General features: G+C 46.9%; 2 protein-coding genes across 2 annotated transcripts in view; one reads left to right on the top strand and one right to left on the bottom strand.

Moving 5' to 3' along the window:
* Positions 1-4,296: 4,296 nt before the first annotated feature.
* GSG1L2 (GSG1 like 2) lies at positions 4,297-15,103 on the bottom strand. Its single transcript, XM_031469744.1, has 5 exons — positions 14,809-15,103; positions 10,541-10,588; positions 9,170-9,322; positions 7,223-7,334; positions 4,297-4,555 (listed from the first exon to the last, which is right to left on the bottom strand). The coding sequence occupies exons 1-5, from the start codon at positions 15,101-15,103 to the stop codon at positions 4,297-4,299; spliced, it is 867 nt and encodes a 288-aa protein (XP_031325604.1).
* A 4,125-nt stretch (positions 15,104-19,228) lies between these two features.
* The window catches only part of GLP2R (glucagon like peptide 2 receptor), a 41,658-nt gene continuing 39,106 nt past the window's right edge, over positions 19,229-21,780 (top strand). The window contains exon 1 of the mRNA XM_010991773.3: positions 19,229-19,553. Within this exon, the coding sequence (XP_010990075.3) occupies positions 19,374-19,553 (180 nt within the window). The 5' untranslated portion in view covers positions 19,229-19,373. The remainder of the gene's footprint in view (positions 19,554-21,780) is intronic.

The raw sequence follows: 21,780 nt of genomic DNA on the forward strand, positions 1-21,780 counted from the left end.
CTGCTTCACTCCTGATCTTCCTTTAAAGGGCGAGTGTTTCTAGTCCACGGAGGCATTCATGCACAGGCGGCAGGGCTCTTGTGGACGGGGAAGCAAGGATGGGGCAGGGTGGTGGGTTGTCGGGCCAGCCTGACAGCTAAAAAATTATCTGGAATATTCAGCCTTAGAAAGAAACGAGATTCTGACACTTGCTACAACATGGATGCATCATGAGGACATCAGGCTGCATGAAATAAGCCAGTTGCAGAAAGACAGATACTGAATGATTCCACTTCTGTGACGTACCCAGAGCAAACAGAGACGGAAAGTAGAATGATGGTTGCCAGGGGCTGGGGGGAGTGGGGGAATGGGCAATTATTGTTTCCTGATGAAAAACCTTCCGTCTGTCGAGGTGGAAAGAGTTCTGTGGGTGGATGGTGGTGATGGTTGCACAACAGTGTGAAGGTCCTTCATGCTCACTGAGCTGTGCACTTAAAAATAGTTAAGATGGTAAGTTTTCTGTGCATTTTATCACCATAAAAAATTAGAAAAAAAATTTACCTGTTTTGAAAAGACAATCTCAATATGAAATGATGCCTTTCATCTAAAATGTGAATCCATACAAGACACTTTCAAGTGTAGTTTGTGGACACATCTGCGTGCAGTAAATGTGCACAGATATGCAAGGCGTGGCTCTGATGGTGGTTACTTGTTGGAAGAAAGCAGGGAGGAAGGGATGGGGAGGGGGTGTGAGGCATTAGTTGAATCTTTTAGATTTCTTTTCTTTTCTTTCTGTTTTTTGATAAGAAAGATCAGTGGCAACCGTGACCAAGCATTTACTTCGGGTAAATCTGACCAGTGGATACATGCATGTCCCTTACACTATTTTATAATATTGAAGTATTTCCTAATTGAAAAGGGAAAATAAAATGATCACACGGAGAGGGGAAGGGAAGCAGTGGGTCCTGAATGACATCCTTTTGATCTCATCTGACCGCCCTGATTCTCCCGTCTTCAAACTGCTGTCTTCTCTCCTCCCACAATTTCATGGTGTGGAAGATGTCGCTCCTGCTTCATGTGACAACTTAAAAAAAAAAAATCCACCCTCCTTGTGAGAGGAGACGTGGACCCCTTGTCCCCAGCCTGGTTGGGGAAGGTCACTGAAGGCTGCTTCACACAAGAGGTTTGCTGTTCAGAACAGCTGACACCCTGGAAACCGCCTTGCCTGTTGGGGCAATAGATAGACAGAGGCCATGGACTGTTTCTGTGATAACTGACCCCAAACAAGCATTTTGCTAATTCTAGAAAAGGAAGGAGGTTGATTCCTTATTTCTAGGACAAGTGGTGGTACCTGGAACACTGTAGACACCTAATAAAATTCACTGAATGGTTAAGTAAGGGGGAACAGCTTCCAGGATAAAGACGTTTGGTGGATTTGCACTCATTTGATGCTGGCTTTCTCTGGGACACAGTCACTGAGATGTCACCCTTGTTCCACCAACTCATTGGCAAGGGCACTGACTCCCGTGTCCCCGGGTACCCGTGGGATCTGACGCAGTGCTTTGTGGGTGGCGGATGCTAGCAGTTAATCCTTCCTTGTGCTGAGTAAGTGCCGGGCATTGTTCTAAGATCTTCACGTGTGCTAATGCCGTCAGTCCTCACAACCTTTAAAATAAGTGGGATTATTCTCCCAGTTTACAGATGAGAAAACTGAGGCAGAGAGACACGCGTGACTTGCCCAAGGTCCAGGTGAAGAACTCGGATTTATATTCAGGCTGTCTGACTCCAGGGTCTATGCTCTTAATCGTAAGCTATATTCCTTCCCACAAAATGCTTAAAAAAAAAAAAGGCCTATTGTTGGGGCATACATACACTCATTTAACAGATAGATACTCTCTCTTTCCACACACACATGTATATACAAATACACACATACGTATGTGTATATGTCGGGGGGGTTCTATTTGCTAACCATTATTCTAGATGCTGGGGGGGAACAGAGAACAGTTCTTGCCACAGAGAAATATTTACAATCCATAGATATAAAGAGATCATTTCAATGCACTAAGGAATGAAAATCCACCTGAGTCTGTCTTATAATAAAGATAGATGGAAATGAGACACCTTGGTTCTGTTTCTTGATCTGGGGAGGGGTGCTGGTTACACGGCTGTACTTTGTCTGAAAATTCATTAAGCTCTACACTTAGAGTTTGTGTACTTTTCTGCATGTGTGTCAGACTCACATAAAATCAACATTTAAAAATTTTAGAAGGAAGCAAAGGCCTCGGGAGGTCAGAGGACGTAGCAAGAAATCAGTTTTGCCTTGAACCTCAGGAGCCCACCGGCCTCTGCCCCGCCCCGGTGTCTAACTGATCACTGGCTGCTTTCCCCAGATGCCACCTGTGCTGTCTGACGATGTCCGCTGCTCTCACGTGACTCCACAAAATTCATTTCTTCCATGGCACCTTCAGCCACAGTCTTTACAAGATTTATTTTTCCTGAGAACATGGAGTTCTCTGTGGGAACTTTCCTAGTGGATTTCCTTTCCTCTAGGATCAGAGTCTGTCTCTGTGACGGTGACACAGAGCCCACCTACACAGACGCACCGGGGTGAGGAACCGCACGGAAGAGCACACGCACTGAAGACAGCCAGGCAGAGAAAGACAAACACCGCCTGACAGCACTTGTATGTGGAATTTTAAAAAATGGCACAAATGAACTCATTTCAAAACGGAAACAGACTCACAGATAGAAAACAAACTTATGGTTACCAAAGGGGAAAGGTGAGGAGGGATAAATGAGGAGATTGGGAATTAGCAGATACAAACTGCTCTATACAAAATATATAAACAAGGTCCTACTGTACAGCACAGGGAACTATAGTCAATATCTTGTCAGAGTCTGTAATGAAATAAAATATGAAAAGGAATATATATGTGTGTGTGTGTGTGTGTATAACTGAATTACTATGCTTCCATCAGAAATTAACACAACATTGTAAACTGACTATATTTCAATTTAAAAAAAAAAAGAACATGCAGACTGTAGAAGGCAGAGAACGTTGGGTACAAACCCTTCTGCTCCAAGTGAGGAAATGGTCCAGGGGATCTCAGCCTGCCTTCTCTGAGTTGGTTTTTTTCTGGTAAAACAATCCATCTAATATCACTTCAAATATGCTTGGTTCCATAAAACACGAAATTCCATGGGACTATCCTCCATTAGGCAGGTACTCAACAGGAGCCCCGAATATGAAGTTAGCTGGGTTGTCCCTTATTCTGTGACAGTATACGTGTTACAGTTCAGCATAAGCAGGTTGAGTAATTTTATTTGAAACATTCAGGATTTCCTTTCCAGAAATACTGTGTTCACTAAACACATAAATACATTTTTTTAAATGAATCTAAGCAAGAATGCATTTAGGGTTGTTAGAATTTGTCAGTCCATTTCTTTTTTTTTTTTCAAAAACCCGAATTATGTGTCTACCGACCTGTGACCTCAGTAACATGTTCATTTAAAATACAAGATGATCGATATAACATTATAACTGAACACATGAGGAAAGAAGCAGTGCCCCATTGCTTCAGACAAGACTTGCAGGTTTGCAGTGTTTATTTTTAGAAGCAAAAGTGCCTGGCAATTTCATTTAAGCACAACAATTCAAACATTTGTTCCACTTCACTCTGATAAGATGTCATTCCATTTCTACTGCTCTCATTTTATTTCACTATTTGATTATCCTTCCAAATTGATTTTCCTATAGGTAGAAATTAGGAAATTGAGAAGAAAGTATATTTAAAAAATAAAGCAAAACTAATTTTTAAATTCATTTCTTCTTGATGAAAATTTTAAAAAAGAAAATATGGGGTAGTTATACATACTATCAATTTGTGTGTGTCAATTAAGGGGAAAAAAATGTCTGGAACCTTCTTGTGAATAAAACTATGTGGGCAACAAATTTACATCCTTTGTAGTCAAAGCCTTATTTTCCTCTTTCTTCAGTTTCTCTTATCCTTGGCACTCACATGCTCCCTTTTTTTTTTTTTTTGTCACCCTTGTTAAAGTGTCAGGAAAGCTTGAGATGCTCATTTATACTACAATGTCATTGGTTGATATCTTCTGTAAATGCTATCTCACTTAAAGGTACTGGCAATTTAAAAAGAATCAGAAGATGAAGCCAAAGGTGTTTAGTGATGAATGAGATGGCAGGTGGAAGATTTACCTGGACCACAGCCTTGTGAAGCTCACCCCAGAGATATTCATTGTGGACGTGGTGCCTAGCTTGCCTGCTTCTGCAGATCTGGCAGCTTTGAGCACTGGCTAGCACATGGACACCTTGCCTGGGGCATCTGATGGCAGGTGCTCAGATACACTGATGACAGCATGCTCAGCAGGGCTGGGAGCAGCTTCTGTCTCCCAAACACTTTTCGAAGACTTAGGTTCCTGGAAGTTACGCTGAGAGGGCTGACTGCCCCTCTGTACACTTTTCTTCTCTGCGATTTCCAGGCGGGCTGCGGTGTATCTGCTCGTGGCCATGACTGACACAGCCATACAGAGGGCGAAAGAACACCACGCGAGGCTGTCAACAAAAGGCACAATTAGGAGACAGTGCAGGGCTATGATTCCAGGGCTTCCTGCTGGGAGTCAGTCTGGTGAAAAATCAGCTCCTGGTTCTACCCAATTTGAACACGGATTTTGGATTACAAATCTCAGAGATCAGCCCATGTGTTGTTGGAGGCGTTGTGTTGACAGTTAAGAGGCTGGATCCTGGAGTCGCTGCGCTGAGTTTGCTCTGTGGATTTGCACCATCTCTCATTAGCTGTGCGACCTTGAGCCCGTGACCTCACCTTTCTGTATCAGTTTCCTCATCTGCAAAACAGGAACAGTGGTGCTGCACCCTCGGTGGTTGTGAGGAATTCAATGAGTTAATGTGTGGGACGCTCTCAGCATAGTATCTGCTAACGTATGTGTTACTTTTTATTGTTGTGGCCGCTAATCCAGGACACCGGCACTGGGGTATTGCTCTTTTTACATTTCTGTCCTCCGGAAGCCTGTTGCATTCTGAGTTGGTAGTCTCCACTTTTCATCTTTCACAGAACCCAGAAGAGTGGTTGCCGAGAAGAACCTCTACAAACTGGCATTTGTGTGTGTTTTCATGGAGCGGAATTCCCGGGTGAAATAAATGGCTCCACAGCAATCTTCTACCAGAAAGCCGCGCAGGAGGTAAGCTCTAACCCCGCTCCACAGTTCCCAGTCATCCTTAAATATGACTTGACAACCAAGGATACCAAGATCTAGAAGAAATGCCCAACAACAAACAGAAGGAAGAAAAAAAGCATCTAAACAAAAGAGATAACACAAGAAACAGAAGAAAACAGCAACGAAACTCTTTTATTAGTATCTTCAGAGACAAATGAGAAGATATTGCTTCAGTAAAGCAGGATCAGGGTATAGGAAAGAGGAACAACTAGAAAAAAAAGGAAGATCTCTTGGAAATTCAAATACAATTCAAAAGAAGAATTCAATAGAAAGGCTTTAGAAGACAAGTAGAAAATTTTCAGGAATACCAAAAAGAGAGAGAGAAGATGTAGGGGATGTAGTCACATCTAGGTAATTAACCCAAGAGACCCAATGTCTACCTAAGAAGCGTTCTCTGAAAAGAGAACAGAAGACCGAGGAATGGGAATAATCGAAGAAATAATACAGGGAAAAATTCTCAGAATTCCAGGACATGAATATTCAGATCGAAGGACTCACCAAGCACATGAAAGAAGTAGGTGAATGTAAAGAAGATCCTCTTCAAGGTCCATTATCAGGACATTTCAGAACACCAGAAATAAAGGGTAGAAGACAGCAGATTACCTCTAATGGAATATGAATCAGAATGGTATTGGGCTCTTGAAGGAAACAATCAATTCTAGAAGGAAACAGAGCCACGTCTTCAAAATTCTAAGGGAAAACTATTTTCAACAAAGAATTTTATGCTCCACCAATCTATCAATCAAGATGGAGCACTGAACAAATAAATTTCCAGACATGCAAAGAGTGAAATAATTTACCTCTCGTTGAACCCTTGCTTTGGAAGCTACTGGAGGATGTGCTCCCACAAAATGTAGATGGAAACTAAGCAGAATACTGATGGGGAATCTGGGACAGAAGGAAGCAAGGGAATCGCAGAAGGAGATTCCACTCGACAGCTCCATTCCAGACCTGAGCAGGAAGGTGGAGGGCTTGATGGGTTGGAAGAGTGGAATAGGGAGGGATGGGGCTGAGGGATTGTTATGTTTAGTACCATTTGATTTTTTAAAATTATGTGTATGTATTTCTTTTATTAAAAATTATGAAATTAAAAATGATAGGAAACAAAAATCAAAACGAAGTTGGAAACAGACCATTCTTCCGACTTCTGTCATGTTTGGGATTTGCTTCCATCCACAGCAACAGGACCTCAGTGTAAACTGGCCACATTTGCTGGCCCCTCCGCTGACATTCATCTGAGCTCTGGAGCAGCTCTCCTCTCAACCGTGTGCAATGCCGGTGACGTCACCTCAGGACCAAGGGCACCTGTTCAGAGGGAGGCGGCTAAAGTGACAAACAGGTGGAGGGAACGGTGTTAAGAGAAACATTTGTGAAAATTAACTTCCTCTGATTTGGGAGATGAAGAAGATTCAAGCCTAGTAAATCATGAAGCTCATGGACAGCCGTGACATACGCACAGTCCCCAGACCCTGGAACAGCAGGGCGAGAGAGCGAGCCCTGAACGTGTTACACAAGAAGTTACACGGGATGAAACTGTAAGTATATATCCACACACTTTAAAGACACAGCCATGCCTTGGACGTCCACATCAAAGAGAACCCCTGTGGTCTTGTGTGACGTGGCCACGTCTTCCTGTTAAAGACGATTTCTGTCGTGGCCTGTCTTTCCATTACAATCAGGGGCTGGGCACCCCCTCATTGAAGTAAGCTGTGTTTAAAAAGATAATAACACTCTCTTCATTTCTCAAGCACTTCACTCTGCACCAAAAATTTTATAAACGTAATCTCTTTACCTTCCCATAAGAACATCTGAGACAGGTATCATCATTTTACAGATGAGGAAACTGGGCTACAGAAAGATTAGGGAACTCATCCAAAGTCACAAGCGTAGCAGACGGCGGAGCTCTGGCCAAGGTCAGCGGTCCTGCAAAACCCGTGTGCATCCTTGTTGGCCCGTCAGGACTTGAGCACCATGGCCAGCGACTCACCAGTATGACCAGCCATAGTCCCACGTCTGAGGCTTCCAATCTTCTGGTCCAAGGTTCACAGTGATTTCAAAAATGGTTGTGTACATCATGTGAGCCACCATGGCTAGGAGCCCTGCATGGGGAAAGCTTGTGAGCCACGGTGCAGAACGTGGTTTCTCTACCTTGCGTGAGCTGGAGGTTGGGAGCCCACTGGCACCTCCTTGAGCCCTTCCAAGCAGCCTTCTTGCTTTACATGGACACTAATTTCTTAGAGTCACCAGTCTGAGCAGTGATATATGCCCCTTGGCACATCATCCCTCCCATGACCACCTCTTTCCATTTTATCATGCCCCTGTGTCCCTTCGTTACACCCTCTTTTTTCCAGAACAGATGAGGGGTGTTTGAGCCACACTTCACAGTGTTCTGTCATGTTATTCTTTTTACTGTGGATTGTTTGCTAACACTCAGAAACTTTGCCTAAAAATCTGCATGTGTTCCGGCCACACTAGACTCACAGGGCAATAAGTCAGTTGCCAGTGCAATTTTCTGTCCTTCGTAAGTGAATTGGTCTTTTTGCCTGGAAACCCAGAGGGTTTTTTTTTTTTTTTTAAGTGGTTTCAGTGGGATGTGTCTGGACTTGGGTTACTGCGTCAGGTCCTCCGGGTCGGACGGAGTTTTCTATATATAGATTTGGGCCTTTCGTTCAAGGAAGTCTCCTTGAGTTTTGCTTTTAAATACGAGTTGTTTTATTGTTTTGTGTTTCTTTTTTTCAGGGACTCCCATTACACCTACGTTTTAATTTAATAAACGACAGGCAGTGACCAACTGGGGATTGGTTTCAGGAGTCCAAATAGAAATCAGTTTTAACTGGTGGGGCCATTATTTAAATATTAATGGGAAAGTTTAAAGTCCTTGTGCTGCACCTGCTCTTATAAATCCTTAAACGTTCCCCGTGAGATCACACGCACACAGTTGAAACTAAAGAGCTATCCAGAAAGAGGTCTACTCTTGACTGGGGGACCCTGGGGGAGGCCAGGCCTGGGGAGGAGTCTCCAAGACTCCTTGCTATGCAGATCTGGAAATTGGATTTTATCATCTTATTCACTGATAAGAAGAGAAGACCTGGGAAGGATGCGTCACACCTGTCCAGCCCACCAGGGATCTACAAACTAGACCGGTGCACTGTTAACTCAACAGAGCTTTGTGCGTCCAGCCGGAGAAATGGAGGAAATATTTGTGCAGGGTGCTTTCCGTGGTGGAGAAACCCACTTAGGAGACCAAATTAAGCTGTTCTGAAAGTTGCTTGGAGGAGGGAGGGTATAGCTCAATGGCAGAGTGCCTGCTTAGCATGCACAAGTTCCTGGGTTCAATCCCCAGTACCTCCATTAAATAAATAAATAAATCCCCCCCCCCAATTTTTTTTTTAAGTTGCTGGGAGAATACAGAAGATCAAAAAGGAAAATTCTTTATTCATATGGGATGTTTACCCCAAGCACAGATAATAATTTTTAACGAGCTACCGGTTTTTGAGTGCTCACTGTACACTGTGTGCATTCTTAGTCATCACCGTAGCCTTTTGAGATAGCTAGTTTAGAGAAGTTAAGTTACTCGCCCAGGATCACACAGCCATTAAGTGGTAGAGACCAGACAGGCAGGATTCCTCCACAGACTTGTGCCTAACCGCTGGACTAAATCAGGCAATTTCTGTTCTTACAGCCTGTGGACTCCCTTCCCAGGGTTGTGATCAAGGCATGCTGAGGAATTTTATTCTCCATTTGTGCCTGTGCCCTTTCTTTTCTTCAGTCACCCATTGCCTCCGGCAATGGGATTAATTCAGTAGCTTCTCCAGCAGCCCAGCGGTCCCGCTGAACCGGCCGCGGGCAGGAAGAGCCAGCCTGGAGTTTCGCCATTCCCTCTGGGGCGGGGTGGGGGGAATCTAGCCTTTCCGATGATGTTCTTGGAGAGTACCTGCAAGCACCATGAGGATGGCTACAGAGGCGTCCACCTTGAGCCAGTGGAGCCCCGAGCTGTGATAACTCACTCTGGAGCCCAGGAGGACAGCGCTCATCAATGTCAGAAGGATGTTCAGGACCTCAGCCCCGATGGACAGCCACAGAACACCTGGAATATGCAGGGATGACAGATGCTGGGAACTGAGAATTCAGAAGTACTAGGACATTCAATCCTTTGAGTAGAGGGAAAAATATAAGACAAACACCACAGAGTGAAAGTCCACAGATAGCTTTGCTGAGTCTTGGACAGTTGGCAATGAAAAGAAAAGTTGGGAAAGATTGTCATTAACTGGGAGGAAGGGAAAAAAACAACCAAGCAAAACTTTGATGTGAGGAACTGAGGGATACAGGGGCCTTCATTCCCCAGTTCAAAGTTGGGGAAGATATAGCTCAGTGGTAGGTCACATGCTTAGCATGCCTGAGGTCCTGGGTTCAATCCCCAGTACCTCTATTAAGATAAAGATTTTTGAAAAATTTTAGTGGGGAGGGCATAGCTCAGTGGTAGAGTGTGGGCTTAGCATGCACGAGGTCCTGGGTTCAATCCCCAGTACTACCATCAGAAAATAAATAAATAAATAAATAAATATTTTTTAAAAGTTAATGTGTTGTTTTATTCCTCCAGAAGATATTGTCTTTTAAAGGAGAAGATAGATTAAACCAGAGGCTGGGGGTGGGGAGAGGAATCTGAGAGTTTAAAAGCCCTGATTCGTGATACCAAACCCCCATTGTTTTCTCATGGGCCTATTATTTACCATTTGGATGGGACCCCAAATACAGCTTCAAGGAAATGTGTTGGTTGTGGAAGGGATTGAATAAAAGACGGCAGGGAGAGAAACTAATATTTGCAAAAGGCCTCCTATAAAGCAGTTTGGTACTGAGGACTCAGCAATGAATGAAACGGACGTTGTCCATGCCATCACAAAAGCTACATTCCAGGTGGGAAAACATATTAAGAAAGTAAGTACACATTTGATGAGTGTTACAGAGAAGAAAAGCTGCTGCAGGCAGTAAAGAGCTACAACTCATCTTTTTCCTACTCTGTGTTCACCTCTCACGGACTGCTTGAAGTTGGCCATGGCGGGAGCGTTTACACCATGGAAAGCTGCGGACACTACCAGTCAGGTGGTGCAAAGTGGGTTGTTTCTCAGTTTCTGGCGTTCCTGACTACAGGGCACGTGAAGACAGCCAGTGGCTCTGGCTTTTGGACTCGACTTCATGAGAAAACTAGAAAAATCTCTTTCATCTTTTCCGCCAGCCCAACCAGAATAAGAAAAATTGTCCAAGTTGCAAGGATGGCTGGTGGACAGAACGTGAGGGAGATATTTACCTCGTTCTTCAGCTGGTATTACACTCTGGAAACTCCTACACTTTTCACCTAGGAGAAAAAGGGAAGAGGATCGTAAGTAGGGTTAACCTTGACCACTAGGGGCAAACGGTGTTTCCAGCCCCGTATGAGCTAGAAGTGAATGTGCTGGTTTACACCACTGGGAGCTGGGGGCTGTGTGTTGCTGCAGCATAACCTAGCCTGTCTGGACTGACACTGCCAGCCTTAGACTAGGGGAACTCAACTTCCCAAACAGCGTCCATTAGGATGTGAATCTCAAATAATTAGCTTCTGTAACAAAGTTTGTAATGATTTTTTTAAAAAATGCATTGTCGGTTCAGTGGTCCTCACAATAGCCTTGCTTTGAAGATTAAATGGGCTAGGAAAGTTTCTCTCACAGTTGATACGCGCTTAAACCTTATTGCAGTAAAATAAGTTCTGCTGGGGGCTTTTTGCATATGGTGAGCCTACATCATCATTTATTACTAGACTGCAAGTACCTTGAAGGCCAGGATCGTGTCAACTACATTTTCTGGACATTTTCAGGCAGAGAAGTAACTTTGGGGAGCATCTTTAGACTTTAGAAAATATATTCCTTTTATAGGAGAGAAAAATTCCAGGTAACTTTCCTATTCAAGAACTTATAATGGCTCCCCATGTCCTCCAGTCTCAAGTCTAAATTTCTCTTCTTCTTTTACGTCCTCCCTCCGTCCAGCTGACTTCTCAACACAGAGCCCATCTTTTTGCTTCCTGAGCGCGAGCCAGCGTTCACCTTCTGCCTCATCAGGCTCTCCCGGGAAGGACCATCTGTGCAAACAGATGCTTTAGGCGGTACCTGCCCAAAGATCATAAACCTTAATACTTGCCATGCTCAACCTCCGAGTGCCCTTGGGCCTCATTCCTTCACACTTCTTCGTTGCCCCTCTGCTGTGCTATGGACGGAGAGGAATAAAGTTTGGGTTTATGAGACAGCTGTTTGGTTGAGCTGCTCTGCTGGGATGCTTCCTGGCTTGAACGTGAAGCAAGGAATCATCTGTCACGTTAACTGTCCACAAGTGGCCTGAAGGAGTGTTTACAGCCCCTGGGCTGAGGGCAATGGAACCAGGGAGCTGTCTGCTAATACACAGCCATGGTGGCCTCTGCAGCCTCTAACTTAGCTCAGCTTTGGATTGATGGATGCAGCAGGACATTTCTCCTGGTTGATTCTCTGATTTCGGCAGCAGCAGGGGTGTGGACAGAGTCTGCTACCTTCTGGATCAGTAAACAAAGGATGCTGTGGAAAACAGGACACTGGCCCTAGAAGGTTAAGTTGTATATCAAAGGAATAATTTCATTAAGCCGAGACTCTTGTATCTTCCTGCCCATAGAAAAACACTAAGTTAACTTGAGATGCCTGGTTTTTCTTCCATTAGCAGTAACCTTTTGATGTTCAGCTACCTGTTTTTTGGTAAAAACTCCTATATATCCTGGCTCCTCCCGTACCTCTTTGGAAGAGTCCCTCAGAGCTATCTGAGAGGTTACCTCCTGGCTTTAAGTCCTCAGGAATGCCCCAAATAAAACATAATTCTCAACTATTAGGTTGTGCTTTTTTTTTTTCCTGGTCGTTAGCAGCATTATGGACACAGTAGCAAACGTTTGCTTTTGTCCTCCCAGTTCTACCAGTGAGGTCCCCACAGCCTTGGGGGCATCACAATATTCACTTTGGGCACAGTAGGGCTAATGTAGCCCTTTGTTTACATCTCATCAGGTCCTCACTAGAACCCTGAGAATAGCAGGCGGACATCGTGGACAGAAGGTGGCATTTAAACCCAACAGGACTGGCTTCTATGCCGGTTCAGCCACAGTCAGGAATCATAGGAGGTTAAGTAACTTCTCTGAGCCTCGCTTTCTTCATCTGCAAAATGCGTATCACCAAAGTCCTCCAGTGAGAAAGCTATGCAAGTATTTTGCAAACTGCCTCTCATGTTTTGGTGTGCCTAATGATTGACAAAGGCAAGTACAGCTATCCGGAGTTCACAGATTTGAAGGCCAGGTTCAAAGAGCTTGGTAGAGTCAGGAACTGAAACTGGGTTTTCTCACCCGAGACCAGTGCCTTTTTCTACGTCACCACCCTGCTCTCTTTCTACGTAGCGCCCGGAGGACTGAGGGTCTATCTGGTCTTCTGCAGAGGGCTGTCTCAACTCACAGGAGTCAAAAGGAGGCCAGGTACAGAGCCAGGAGCAGGGCAGAGCGAGAATGGAGTCCAGCCAAGGAGATTAAGAGAATTCACAATAGCTTAGAAGGCTGAATTTAGCCTGGGCGAAGGGTCAGACCATAATGACCCCTTGATTAATATGAATCCTCAGAAATGATGTTCCTTTTGAATAAGGCCAGCAGGATTAAAAGGAAAAATCTTCATAAATCCCATGAAGCTAGAACAGGCGGGTGTTACACAGCTCGACAGAGGTTCACCAGCCAAGCGGCGCATCAAACCAGCCTGGGGAACCGTGTCTGAGTCTTGGGGACTGAGTCTGGCACCCTGTCTGCTTGTTCTCCCCAACCCCCCACCCACTACAGGGTGCCCAGGCCCCTCTGTCCTTGAACAGCCTAGAATCGGAACTCAGCACATTTGGTTGGCTAAATCCCCCATGCAAGGAAAAGAACATTCAGTTGAAGCACTGCCACAACCAGGCATTTTTGTTTCAAATCTTCATTTTGGGAGGGAGCTTTCTCTCTTCAAAGGCATTTCAGGCATCAGGAAGAAGGTGCAGGGAGGGGAGGGTATAGCTCAGTGGTAGAGCGCATGCTTAGCATGCATGAGGTCCTGGGATCAATCCCCAGTGCCTCCGTTGAAAAATGAATAAGAATAAATAAACCTAATTACCACCCCTCTACTGAAAAACAAGAAAGTGCAGATCTATTCTGGGGAATCAGGAGGATTCCTGAAATAGCCCTCCAGGTAGGGGCTCAATGGAAGGGTCAGCTTATGGGGGGACGGAGGTGGAGCTGATTCAGAAGGAACGTATCCAGGAGGCCTCAGGGGGCAGCAGAACTGGGGGTGGCCGGACACCCCAAAGTCCCTCTCCTGGGCTTGTTCAGGGTCCAGGAGCAACCTCCCCAGGCTGGAGTCCTTAACGACAGGGCTCTGTAGCTCTGTAGCAGTGTCCTCACCACACTTAACGCAGAGACCAGGGTACTGGCCTGGACACGTGGAGGGTGAGGCCTGGCGCCCCTGTCTGCAGTGACCATGGGGGCAGGGATGGGGAGGGGCACACAGCATCTCAGACAGTTCCTTCTTGTTGCCTTTTACTTAGACCTCAGGAATAAACCACTAATGTTACGAGTATGGGAAAAGAAAAGGCAGTGAGAAACTCTAGGAAAAGTAAAACACTGTATAAGAATGTAAAGTAACAAGCCTGAGGTCAGGATAGGGATGATGGGGGGGGGTCTCTCCCGTCCACCTTGGGGGTGCTTTCCCAGCATGAAGGGGAGACCGTCCCTGTCCCGCGTGTGGGCTTGGCTTTGCAACCAGGCTGCTGAGCACTGAGGAGTCCAGCTCCTCCCTCGTCCGTTCCTCACGAGGTAAAAACACTCTCCTTTGACCTTTCCCGTCCCTCTTCTTGCTCCTTTTCCTTCAACATTTCCTTCACCACCACCCTGTCAAGCCCACAGGTCAAAAGATGGTGCACCAGGGCTGAGTAATACAGTGGAGGAGGGAACAGACTTGTCACTAGGTGACTTGAAACGCTCTGAGCCTCAGTTTTCTCATCTGTGAGTTGAGGAAAAAATACTTACTTTGCTAGATTATTTCAAAGGTCGCCTAGAATCAAAGTCTAACTTGTTCATGGTTTTACGTCTGGTGGGTGTTCCATAAAGGGCGTTCCCTTCCCACTGATGATGATAAGAGTTTGTTTGCTAAGTGAAATTTCTATTCCAAGACCTCTTAAAAATGCAAAGATGCAGCTTAGAGTTGAGCGGAGCACTTAGATTCTCCGGGAGTTGAATGACACTAGCAGACCGTAAAAGCGAATGTTTAACAAACCCTTAGAGTGTCAGGTGCTGCTGCAAGTGATTTATGTGAAGCCGGTCATTTCATCTTTATAATAATTCTAGAGATGTGTCCTGACTGCCCTTGTTCCTATTTTATAGATGAGAAAACTGAGGCTTGGAGAGGTGGAGGGACTGGCTAGAGGACACACAGGCAGTCAGTGGCAGAGCTGGATTTCAAGCGTCTGCTCCTGGCCAGTGGCCTGCACCTGTCACCCGGGGTAGGCCATGCTGGCCGTGCTCACCTGGGCTGCCGAGGCGCTCCTCGCACGAATGCCAGAGCCCCACGTGGAACCTCCGCTGGATGAACTTGTCGTCCCCCATCTCCCAGATGTACTGCACAGCCTGGCTCCCGTTGTCCGCGCTGCCTGGGCTGTAATGGATGCAGTGCAGCGCCCCTGGACGGTCCTGGCACAGCGGCTTTGCCACCCGCCGGGTCCCCTCACACCAGTAGCTGCTGCCCACGGCCGTGAGGGAGCAGGTGAGGGCGAGGCCCACGGGGAGGAGGGTCAGCGCCCGCTGCCGCCTGGCCGGCTCCATGGCCGAGTGCGGGGTGTGCGGCGTCAGGGTGAGCAGCCAGGCCCGCTCCTCCTCCGCCTCGTCGTGGTACCTGCCCCTCCTCAGCCCGGCCATCTGGCATCCTCACGTCTTCCCTCACATCCCCCTGGGGAACCGGCCCCCTCCAGCGAGTGCCATCCCTGTGAGGCCAGCGCCCTGAGGAATCACAGAGCTGGGACCCCCTTCAACACCGCCGGTCCTTCTGTCCTTCCCACCATGCAGAAGCACTGCGGGGCGCGGCTTTCTGTTTTAGTTCTTTTTAAATGGTGCTGAAATACACATAACATAGAATTGACCATCTTAACTGTGTTTTTGTTTTGTTCTGTTGTGTTTTTTGGGGGCGATGGGGTAAGTCATTAGGTTTACTTATTTATTTAATGGATGTACTAGGAATTGAACCCAGGACCTCGTGCCTGCTACACTTGTTCTCTACTGAGCTGTACCCTCCCCCCATCCATCTTAACCATTTTTAAGTGCACAGTGAAGTACATTCACGTCCTGCAACCAGTCTCCAGAACTTTTTTCATCTTGTGCAACTGAAACTCTATCCCCACTAAACAAGAACTCCCCAACCCTCCTCCCCCTGCCCCTGGAAGCTCCCCCGACCCCTTATATTCTCTAGGGATTCGGTCACTCTAGCTATATGTGGAATTTCTCTTTTTGTGACTGGCTTATTTCATGCAGCATAATGTTCTCAAGGTTCATTGTGTTGTAGCAGGAGTCACAATCTCCTTGCTTTTGTAACTGAGAAGGACCCTTAAGGGGCCTTCCTGGCACAGACTCCCCCACATATTCTCTGCTGTAGCACCTCTTTGAAATACCTAGATAATGGTATCTGATGCGTATTTCCTGAGTTTTTCAGATGCTAAAACCACCAGGGGAGGGAAGAAATTAACTACGTGGTGATCATCAGCAGAGCTCCCAGACCTTCTGGAGCCTAAGGATTGATCACTATTAACCATTCAGAGAATTGTGCACAGCTGACCACATATCCTGGGACACCCCTCCCTCACCTGGCCTTTAAAACTGCTTTGCTGAAACCCTTTGGGGAGTTGGGCGGCCAAACTTGGGCATGAGCCGACCACTGGGCCCTGCAATAAACCTTCCTCTGCTCCAAACTCCAGCATTTTGGTTTGTTGGGCCTCGCTGTGCAGGTGACACTTTTAAAGGCTGAATAATGTCCCACTGTGTGGCCAGACCACGATTTGTTTATTCATTCTGGAAGACGGGGTAATTCGAGCGGGTGTCTGGTAAGACTGCTCGCCTTTGCCTGGTGCTTTGAGCAGGGTCCTCAGGCTCCCAGAAATGGGGAATCCCAAGGCCTGCCCTGCTTTATGGAGAAAGGGACTGCTGAGGACAGCTCTCTGTCCCAGAATTCAGCACCACCCTGCAGCCTCTAAAGCTGGCAGGCAGAGCCCCTTGGCACACCGTTGCTGGAGCTGGAGGAAGAACCATCACATCCCCAGGTCTTGGGCAGGTTTCTGCAACAAGGGAGTAGGAAAGAATTCAAGACGAGCCGTAGTAGGAGGGGTCCCTTTTCTCCACACCCTCTCCAGCATTTATCATCTGTGGACTTTTGAATGATGGTCCTTCTGACTGGTGTGAGGTGATACCTGATTGTAGCTTTGATTTGCATTTCTCTGATAATTAGTGATATTGAGCATTTTTTCATGTGCCTATTGGTTATTCATATGTCTTCATTGGAGAATTGCTTGTTTAGGTCTTCTGCCCATTTCTGGACCAAAAAAAAGAGTAAGCCATAGTAAAGTGACAGTTTATTTAGAGAGATACACACTCCACAGAGAGAATGCAGACCGTCTCAGAAAGTGAGAGCGCCCTGGAGTGTGGGGCTGTTTGTTTTATACTTTTTTTTTTTAAATAGTGGTACAGGGGACAGAACACAGGACCTCGTGCATGCTAAGCATGCGCTCTATCACTGAGTTAGACCCTCCCCTGCTAATGAGTGGGAGGAATATTCTATTTGGGGAGAAGGGGCGGGGATTTCCAGGAGTTGGGCCCCGCCCACTTTCTGGCCTTTTACGTCAGCCTGGGAACCGTCGTGGCGCCTGGCGGGGGTCACTTAGCGGCTGACGTAGTGCAATGAGGTATAACGAGGCTCAAGGTGGACGGGGGTCGAGTCTTCCGCCATCTTGGGCGCAGGAGGGTCTGTCCACTTTCTGCCGTATCCTCAACAGCTGCATCATTCTTTTAATGGCTGTGCCCTGCCCCCTCCCTCCTGAGTCATTATCACTCATGCCCGCGCCAAGGGGGCACTGCGGGAGTGGCCACGCTGAGGCTGCTTCTCCGGCAGGACACTGATGACGCCGTGAGGGCGGGAGGAGGGTAGCAGAGGAGTCCACGTGGCATCTGGGCACACAGGTTCTTGGGCCCCCGTTAGACACCTTGAGGAGCCCCTCGGACCCCCTCCGATTTTGCCAGCCTGGGCAGGTAGGAGGAAAAGCCGGTGTCATTTGGTCAGTATCACTCTGTCTGTATTCTCCTGATGGCAAAGACTAGGGACTGTGTTACGACATGCTGTCGGCAGCCTGTGAGCTGTGTCTGTCTGTCCTGGTTGCCGGCCAGTCTTGCGGGAAGAGGAGTTACTTTGTTTTATCACTAGGTGGCATCCATCCAACGGGTGAAGTCGTGTGTAGCCCCCTCAACCCCTGTCTCTTCCAGGAAGAAGATGTTTTTGAGAAAAAGTTTAGAGAGGTTAGATAAAATATTCTTACCAAGCAGGCAACTTGGAACGTAGTCTGTAACGTGCAGTTGCTGAATAGCTAGCTTTACAGCCACATCAAGGGTCAGAGGCATCGCACCAGCCGTGTTTTTCCCCTATCACGTCATCCTACTCTGCTGTCCCAAAGAGATGACCACATTGATTCCAGGTCACATCCTTATATGAGTCCATTTTGGGGGTCTTTATTCATCGTAAGTGTTTTACTGCTAAGGTTGAAAATCTTGCTGTGTGGGGTTTTTAAGATTTCCAAGGATATCTATTAAGTGATGCTCACCTGTTTTTCCCAACTGTTCAAAATTCACTCACTTAGGTAAGTTAACCAAGATGAGCTCCTTCAGTTCAACTTATGGGAGAAAAAAAAACCTGAATGGAAACACTGTCTTCTCATCTCTTGCTGACCTGTGTTTCATCCAATCAGGATGTCTTCTGCTTGGACCACCAGTTGGGAAGGCTGGGAAGACTTGGAAAGGGATGCTGGGAGCTGAAGAGGAAGAGGCTGGTGAGAAGCGCCAAGCAGAGCCTTTCAGAGACATGGTGCTGAGCCTGCTAGAGACAAGGAACTCACTTAGAGAGTCAGAGTCAGATACGACACTGTCCCAAGTAGCTTTGGCAGGGGACTGGTCAGAAGACCCAGGAATCCTGGCTCTGCCATTCACTTGCTGTGTGGCTTAGGGCAAGCCACCTAACCTCTCTGAACCCGTGTCTCAGCTGTCAACTGGGGAAATAATCAGCCCCTTACAGGGTTATCGGGAGGATGAACAACTTAGGACGCTGGGTGAAAAGATTTGGTCAGTGTGAGTCGTGATGAGAAGGATCTGTAAAAGGACCGCCAGGTGGGCTGAGGGAACTTTGCTCACAACAGTGGGGCATCCAGGGACATACTCGTTTCGGACTTTTCAGCATGTTGTGTTGCTGCTGTGCAGACAGGACTTGAGTTGCTGAGAGGGATTTTGCTTCAAGCCCTGCGTCAGGAACTGCTGTCTCCTGGGCTGGCTGACTGTCTCTCTGGAAGCCTTGGCATAAACACGGCCCAGAGGAGGCCCTGCCTTTGTGGCTGGACAAGCTTGAAGCTTAGTCAGAAACGTGCCCCCTCACCTCAGACCTGGCTGGGGGCCCGTCCTCCCCATCAGCTGGTCCCAAGCCTGTTGCATCCCCGTCTTGTGCAGAGAGCCTGACCTTGGAAGGGGGGGTGGGACCCACTGACCGCTTTGCCTTTTCTCCTTGGTGGCTTCTGCCCAGAAGTCCCAGGAGCACAGCTGACTTGGGGGAGTTCTGGGAAAAATCTCCCTGCCTTTGGGGGGGCCGGGGCGGGGGATGAGCCGCGGCTGATGAGAAACTTTGGAGATTCGGTAGATGGCTCTCGACCGGGGCAGCTGCTCTCGGCGTGGCGTGGAGAGGGTTCGTGCAGACATTTCCTTGCCGTGCGAAGAGGATCGCAGGAGGAGGCCGCCTGCGGCACATCTCGGACGGTCAGAGCCATGTGTCGGCACTGGTGACCACACAGCGAGGACGATGAGGCCGCCACCGAGCAGGGCAGGGCCCGGGAGGAGGAGACAGGGGCCCCTGCCCAGAGCCCACACGCTGCCCAGCGGCATCCCTGCCGCCCGGGCGCTGCCCTCCCCCGGGAGACGCGCTCTCTGGACCCCTGCGAGGCCCCTCATGGCCCTGCTGCTCCTGGTCTCCATCAAGCAAGTAAGAGCTGCTTTTATTATTATCACTACACTTATGTACGTATTTTCCAATTATAGAAGCCCCTGAGGCCTCTGGTAGGCAATTTGGAAAATATAAAACATATTTAAACAATAATATTCAACCATAATCCAAGCATTCAGAGATAGTAATCACTGTTAATATTTTGGTATATTTTCCTCAAATCCTTTTTCTCTCCTTTTTTTTTTTTACACAGCTGGAATTAGGATGCAGAAAACATTTTATATCTCGGTCTCCCCGTTATATCATGTTATAAGCATTTTCCCTTGTAAGAGTGAACGCTGCATATAGCCTTTACAATTCCTGCATGTTTCCTCCTATCTGTTTTCATCATTCTTTGAGAATTTAGATTGAATGGGAGGGTCTTTTTTTTCCCCTTCCTTCCTTACTTCTTTCCTTCCTATTATAAAAATCCAGAATGCTCATTGTTTAAAAATATACGTTTATAAAAGCCAAAGAACTATCAATACAAACTATAAATCACTGTAATCCCATCACCCAGAGCTCACCCTCATTCACGTTTTTTGGCTTATTCTTCCAGACATTTTTCTACCATATATTTACATATAGCTTTTTTTTTAAACAAACATAAGGCTCATACTATAAATATTATCTTGTAATCTGCTTTTTTCTTAACAAAACACACTAATAACACAAGCTGACATTTTTCTTGAATGCTCACTATGCGCCAGGTCCGGTGCCCCAGTATGATTTATGCTCTCAGCAACCCCGTGAGGGAGGGTCTCCTGTTAATCCCATTTTACAAATGAGCAAACTGAGTCTCCGGGAGTTGAACGTTTTTCTGTGTCAGTAAATGTAGCGGTGCGGCGTGATGTTTAAGGGCCTCGGGGATGCATCATAACGTATGTAACTATCCTCTTTAGTGGGGCTTCTGTTAGCTTGTTTTATTCTTATCCAAAGAGGTGAGACCTTTGCCCCTTCCCTTTTCAGGGTTCCATTTTTATACTGGGCCACGATGTGAAGGAACTTCAGTTCCACACATCTGAGGAAAGAAGAGCCTTGAGAAACGCTTCTCTTCCTTCGGTCCGTGGGCAGAATTTGTCTCTGTTTGCAGCCTCGGAATTCTGATCCTTCCTGCTCGCGTGGAGGGAGGGCCGGGGTTCCAGATCTCTCACGTGTTTGACTTACCAGACTTTCCTTGGGGCTGGCCCAGAACTGGACAGACAGAAAACCCCTACCAAATTCTCCGTATTCAAATGCTCCCAGAGGCTGGCTCCAAACCCTCATAGATTATAGACGGGAGCCCAGTGCATGGTTTCCTGGGATTCTTGCCCTGGTGGTGGTAGCCTCGTGGTGAGTGACCAGAACATTCCTGAGGGCCAGGTGGCCTGGCCAGCCTCCTGTTCTCGGACTTAATTAGTTAGTGGTGGGGCTGTTGTTGGGAGAGTTGATAGAGAATTTGCTTCAATACACTATTGCATATTCACACAGAGTATATTCAGCGAATTGGTGTTGTTCACCTTCTATTTACAACCATGGGTCGACTGTCTATTAAGAGCCAAGCTCTGCTGCAGCACTTGCCATTTCCTCATTTATCATCTTGGCATTTTATCATTTATCATCTTCCCTAAACCCCCCAATGAGTCTCTGAGAAAAATGATTGTTTCTGAACCCATTTTACAGACGGGGAAATTAAGATTCATGCGAGTTACACGATTGCCTGCGATCTTTCACTTGTGAGCAGGGAGCCATTGCGCCTGCTCCCAGGGCATTTGAAGTCCTGTGTTCTTTCTTCCCTAGCATTCCTTGGAAGCTGTTGACATACGAATATTTCTGTGTCACAGCAGCAGAATCTGCAGTGCCTCAGGCCGGCTGAGGTCTCTGACAAAGCCACTCCTCGGTGTTTTCATAATCAATAATGTGCCTCTTAAGAACTCCCCTCCCCGCCTCGGCCACCAGCCTGTTTTCAGAATCTCTCCGCGCTGTCTGTCGCGCGGTGTGTGCAGATGGTCCTGACGGCCCTCCTCTGGGCCATCCGTCTTAAGCCTCGTGTTCTTTCTCCAGATGTTTATGTCAGGAGGCTTTGCGCAGACTTTTGTGATACGTTGTGCTCATAGACGCTGTTCCTGCGTGGATATAAATGACCGTGGCGTGGTTTTTGGCAGGAAGTCTTCATAAAATTCACTTCATGAGAAATCCTCAGGGATAGTTTAGTTTTTAGTTTCTAAATTCAAGCTGGGAAGTAGTG

Source organism: Camelus dromedarius, chromosome 16 (genome assembly GCF_036321535.1).
Source record: "Camelus dromedarius isolate mCamDro1 chromosome 16, mCamDro1.pat, whole genome shotgun sequence".
Classification (NCBI taxonomy): domain Eukaryota; kingdom Metazoa; phylum Chordata; class Mammalia; order Artiodactyla; family Camelidae; genus Camelus; species Camelus dromedarius.

Coding starts and splice junctions, on each gene's coding strand:
- GSG1L2 (XM_031469744.1), bottom strand. CDS start 15,103: ATGGAGCCGGCCAGGCGGCAGCGGGCGCTGACCCTCCTCCCCGTGGGC. Junction 9,323..10,540: donor AATACCAGCTGAAGAACGAG/GTAAATATCTCC, acceptor TGCATATTCCAG/GTGTTCTGTGGCTGTCCATC. Junction 4,556..7,222: donor GACTATGGCTGGTCATACTG/GTGAGTCGCTGG, acceptor TTTTGTTGACAG/CCTCGCGTGGTGTTCTTTCG.